Raw genomic sequence first — 5,108 nt, 5'->3', positions numbered from 1 at the left:
CGTCATTTGTATGAAATCATATGCATAAAACTTAGCAGCTGGAATAACTGTATATAAAGCTCGGTTAATGTAATAAACCAAATCAAAATTTCAAAGCCCATCTTAAGAAAGAAGTAAGGAACAAATCTGAATGTCATAATGGGCCAAATCATAAAGTGAGTTTTAAAGCCCATCTTAAAACAATGGACCAAGTCCAATAAATAGCTTCAAGCAAATCTTAAATAAATGGGCCAAATCTAATATAGAGTTTCAAGCCCATTAACACAGAGAATTACTGAATCCCAAGTCTACAATACAGAGAGAGAGCGTCGACAGAGGAACACCGAACACCATCAGAGAGAGAGAGTGACTGAGAATGGGGAAGGAGGTGTCTGAGAGCTGCGTGGATAGTCTACTAACAGAAATGGTTGCTTCCTACTGCGATCGTTTCTTCGCCAATAAGCCTGAGCTCGCCGCCCGCCGGATCGAGGCAATTGGTTATCAGGTTGGCCACCAGCTCTCCGAACGGTAAAACTTCACTCACCTGATCGAAAAACCTGTCAATTTCGATTCTAATCATTTTCGTTGTCGGAGTAGAGATTTTATTGTTCGTTATATTTTGTTATCTTACCCGACCCTAACTTTTGTGGTAAAGGATCGGAAGATGATGTTGATATTTTGGTTGATTTTTTTTTTCTTTTTAATGCTGTTCGATACTGAGAATTTATAAGGTATGCAAAGGAAAAATAAAAGTTTGATTTTCTAGTAGTGAAAGAGCTCATGATTTGGCTCTAATTTAGTAACTTTTGTTAGGGAATGATCAGGTGCTAGATTTCGATCAGTTTTGAAATTTTTGGCATTGTAATCTAGTTATCTGTTGGAGAAATTTAAGATAGCATGGCAGTGCACTCAAAATTAGGTACTACTACAGTTACCATTTTCCCTGTTTTGAACTGGTTTGGGTATTCCTCAAACTTAAAATCTTTAGGCGTCTGCAGCATAGGTGATTATTCTCTTCAGTTAAGTGTAAGGAAATAAGATTTCGGCACCATAAGGTTTGTTTATTGTCACATATGGTCTTAATGAAAACTTGAGTTGATATGACATATCGTGTTTGATGTGTATTAGATCCCTAATCAAATAAAATGCGATCTTTCCTCCTGTGGATACTCCATTGAGGATAACATGCTACCGGTAATAACAAGACTTAATTTATTGGCAGGTATACAATGGAAAGACCACGATTTACTGATCATTTAGAGGCAATCAAATTCATCTGCAAGGATTTTTGGTCTGAGGTTTTCAAGAAACAGATAGACAACTTAAAGACAAATCATAGAGTAAGTTTAAGAATTTAAACTGGATTGAAACTTGTATTACTTTGTGAGTTTATCAAGAAGGTTGTATTTGTCTTGTAGGGTACATTTGTCTTGCAAGATAATCAGTTTCGTTGGCTTGCACGCATGTCGGTAGACCCTTCACTTGAAAATAGTGGGGCATCTCAAGATCCTTCTGATGCTAGTGAAAGCAAGGCGACACAAGCAACAAGCATGCATCTCTATTTCCCATGTGGAATTATCAGGGGAGCTCTTTCGAACTTGGGAATTCCATGTGCAGTTTCTGCTGATGTATCCAACCTTCCAGCATGTGAGTAACCAGAAATCATGAGCTCAGATTTTAACTAGCTTTTTGATATTATGTACATTAAATTTGTATCGACTGTATCATGTTCCCTCCATACGTGACTTCTAATGTCAACTAAGCTTCGTTCAATATATAAATTCTCTGTCGGCATGCCCTGTACTATAGCAGTGTGCCTTTTGACACCCTTAGGCTCAGTTGTGTGGCTGCTTTCAAACATAAAGTTAAATGTTGATCCCCGTTCAAACTCTGTGCTTAACTTCACTGCTATAGGTATTTGATCTGGGAATGTTTTATGTCCCAACTTCAACCGTATGCTGATCATTTTGTATCCTGGCATATTAATATGTTTTTGCTGATTAAGTATGTCCGAGTTTTTTTAACATACATCCAAACAGCTTCACTGTACTGGTTAGCCATGAATTTAATTCAGTCATTTTGACTCCAAGTATTAATAAATGGCTCTTGCCATCTTCTAAACTCCCAACATGATCTCCCCACCTGCCAGCAACTATAAGTTTGAAGCTATCCAAGCTAGTTTATTGTTAGATTTCAATCGTCCATAATAGTTAATAGTTTATACTAGTCATGAACTTTGTGTAGTGCAAACATTTAAAGTCTGTCAGTTCATCTTTAAATCAGTCAGTTCTCTTATTCAATTTTTTAGCTTTCTAGTGGCTCAAGTGGCACTTTGTTTATATGCAGCATTTATAGCAGTTCATAATTCTTATCCCTGATTCGAACATGAAATTGTCAACTTTTTCTTGTTTGGAATATATTGCCGTGTTATTTACTTGGGCATTGCTTGTGGCTTCTCATTGTATGTTGCTGTAGAAATATTCTCGGTTTCTTACCTTCTGTCTTGTGGTTTCCTGTCCATATTATTAAAATCGTAGACAATTTGTGGGCTTGAATCCGCATGAGTATGGACTGCCGACTGCTCTAATGAGAAATGGTTATTTAGAGAAAGCAGTATTGATTCTCCTTTTTGTCCCTGCTCTCTGATTAGTGTGCACAGCCTTGTGCTATTTCTTTCATAATTTAAGCAGGCCGTTTCTTGAATTTTTTAGGGCTATCATGGCAATGTGAATGACAGTATTTGTATAATTGTATGATTATTTGACGTTGGATCTACAGGACAACTCCATCCACTCTTGGATCAAAGAAATTAACACCTGGACACATTGAAAGACAGGAACATAATCTGTGGAAGGGAAATGTCTTATAACTGAAAAATGTACATGCCTTCTGATTAGTAGTTGCAGGAGAGATTGAGTTTGAGGACCTTATTGGAAATAGTCAAAACATATTGTCATTGTTTATCAATTTTGATAGGCTATTCCGGCTAGGATCATGTGTTAAGACTCTTCCTATCAGATAAAATTTGGCAGAGACTGATGTTCGCTGCCTTTGAGTTCTTATATTTGGCCTCTGGAAATAGTCCGTCTTATATCTTCACTCACAGTCCCTATTTTTTATATTTTATAAAAATAGTATTACGTTTGGTTGCTCAAAAAAAAAATGACTTTTTTCCTGTTTACTTTGTTTTGGGTACTTTCTTGATAGCTTGCTGCCATAGAAACTTCTAATGATTGGAATGTTGTCTCAACATTTGTAAAGTAAACAATTGCCGATAACTTGCATCTTTGCTTGAAATTGTTATAAAGCCATTTCTGTATCCATTTGATAAAGATGCAACCTTTTTAAGTTCTCTCTATCACTTTGAATTGATTTCTTCATTTTTGACTGATACCTTTGATGTGATTGTGCTGGTGCATGCATGAACAGGTTCGTTTGTTATCCGGATAAAGGCCTGAGTACCCGTTTTATGGGAGTGGCATTAAGGTGGGATTCAAAGTTAATGGCAGATTTGAGGTTAAGCACTGCAACAGGCCGAGCCCATCTTTTTCCTTCTGTTTTGTGTAGAGATGAACTGTGATTTTCTTTTTATTTTACATGGAAATGTATTGAAATTGAGGTTCTAAAACCAAATTTTCTAGTGTAAGACAAAGATTCCGAGAATATTTTGTTTTTGAGGTCAGTAAACCTGAATCATTGTAATAGTTTAGCCTATGTTCATTGCGTTTAGTTTAGCATTATATTCTATACCAGAGTGTACAAATAATACTTCTTGGTTTGCTAAGATGATAGCTTTTTCTTCCTGTGTTTCTTGTTCTTTTATCTTCTTTTTTTGGTGATTCTTTATCTTCTTTGTAAACAATTTTTTTCTCTACAATCAACACTCTCATGGATTAACATGTTAATTCTTTAAAATTCCATTTCAATCCCCATTTATTCTTCAACATGCAACTGTTAACCCAACTTAAGCGCGATATCTTGGGTTAGAATCACACCCATGGGTCGAGGACTCTAATTGATTGGGATGCCCATCATTTTCAGGTGATAAATAGCCAGATGAGTTGAACTGGACCTAATGTTTGGCTGCATTCTCAGTCCATTCTCTAATAATGTTTAGTGGTATTGTGAAAGCGATGATTGTTGTGCAAGTGTACGAATCGCTCAAGTAATATAATGATAAATATAGTGTCGAATCCATGCATATTGACTAAAAATTGCGAAGTACGAATTATGATTAATCCTAAAATTCTATTTGATCGATCGAATAGTTGAGATTTAATTAAATTAAATAAAAAAATAATAATAATAAGCAAGAAAATAAACACTAAGTGGTAGAAATCAATCAATTAAAATGCATTAGGGAATCTAATTTAACTATCACCAATCCTACCTAATTCCTTTCCAATTCTTTTGGTATGTTAATCCTAATTCGGTAGTGCTACACGTCTATAGAGATTTTATTCATAAACTTACATAACTGAGGTGGTATGTCACATAAGCTTGTTGACATAGCAATTTAAAAAAATGAAAAGCTAAAAGGATTTGCGGTCCGTTTGGTGGACAATTTTGACAGTAGCATTAATTATGACAGTTTAAATGGTGGTTAAAAATGATTGCAGTCTTGTATATATGATGCCTGAAATGCTAATAGTGTTTGGTTTATACTCTTGCTGGTAGCAGCTGTTAAAATTATTGTGGCAAATTAAGTCTTGTATACATGGTGTCTGAAATGCTAGTAGTATTTGGTTATACTTTTGCTGGTAGTAGTTGTTAAAATTATTGTGGTAAATTAAGTGCAAGGGTATTATGCTTTTAACTTTGTAATATATTGAAATAAATAGTAAAATAAATACTAAACAAATATTTAATATTAATAAAATTTTTTAATTAATGTAATAAATTAAAACAATTTATTAATATTAAAAATTAGTTTAGTATTTATTGTAATAAATTAAAAATAAAAGTTAGATATATTTTGAAATATGAGGTTTAAGATAAAATATTATACAACTAAATTCGTACATTTTTTTTATCATATTACAAAATATAAATAAAATTATTCATCATGCGCTCCATAATTGATCGATAAGCATATCCCAAAATTGAGCCATATTTGCATCGTCAATGAC

At 34.2% G+C, this 5,108-nt stretch overlaps 1 protein-coding gene across 1 annotated transcript; it reads left to right on the top strand.

Moving 5' to 3' along the window:
• The first annotated feature begins 287 nt into the window (after nucleotides 1-287).
• On the top strand, nucleotides 288-3,785 carry LOC120010248 (trafficking protein particle complex subunit 6B-like). The gene is made up of 4 exons (XM_038860981.1): nucleotides 288-507; nucleotides 1,202-1,319; nucleotides 1,398-1,626; nucleotides 3,409-3,785. Exons 1-4 carry the CDS (start codon nucleotides 356-358, stop codon nucleotides 3,435-3,437), a joined length of 528 nt encoding a protein of 175 aa, XP_038716909.1. The 5' UTR covers nucleotides 288-355; the 3' UTR covers nucleotides 3,438-3,785.
• The last annotated feature ends 1,323 nt before the right edge of the window (nucleotides 3,786-5,108 follow it).

The sequence above is a fragment of the Tripterygium wilfordii genome, chromosome 12 (assembly GCF_013401445.1).
Source record: "Tripterygium wilfordii isolate XIE 37 chromosome 12, ASM1340144v1, whole genome shotgun sequence".
Classification (NCBI taxonomy): domain Eukaryota; kingdom Viridiplantae; phylum Streptophyta; class Magnoliopsida; order Celastrales; family Celastraceae; genus Tripterygium; species Tripterygium wilfordii.
The sequence above is the reverse complement of the archived record's forward strand: the minus strand, read 5'-3'. Positions and strand labels throughout refer to the sequence as shown.

What these genes read in the sequence shown, in the direction of transcription:
- LOC120010248 (XM_038860981.1), top strand. Translation starts at nt 356, where the DNA reads ATGGGGAAGGAGGTGTCTGAGAGCTGCGTGGATAGTCTACTAACAGAA. An exon ending in ACTTAAAGACAAATCATAGA is followed by an intron (nt 1,320 to 1,397) that starts GTAAGTTTAAGA and finishes TTTGTCTTGTAG; the next exon opens with GGTACATTTGTCTTGCAAGA. An exon ending in TGTATCCAACCTTCCAGCAT is followed by an intron (nt 1,627 to 3,408) that starts GTGAGTAACCAG and finishes ATGCATGAACAG; the next exon opens with GTTCGTTTGTTATCCGGATA.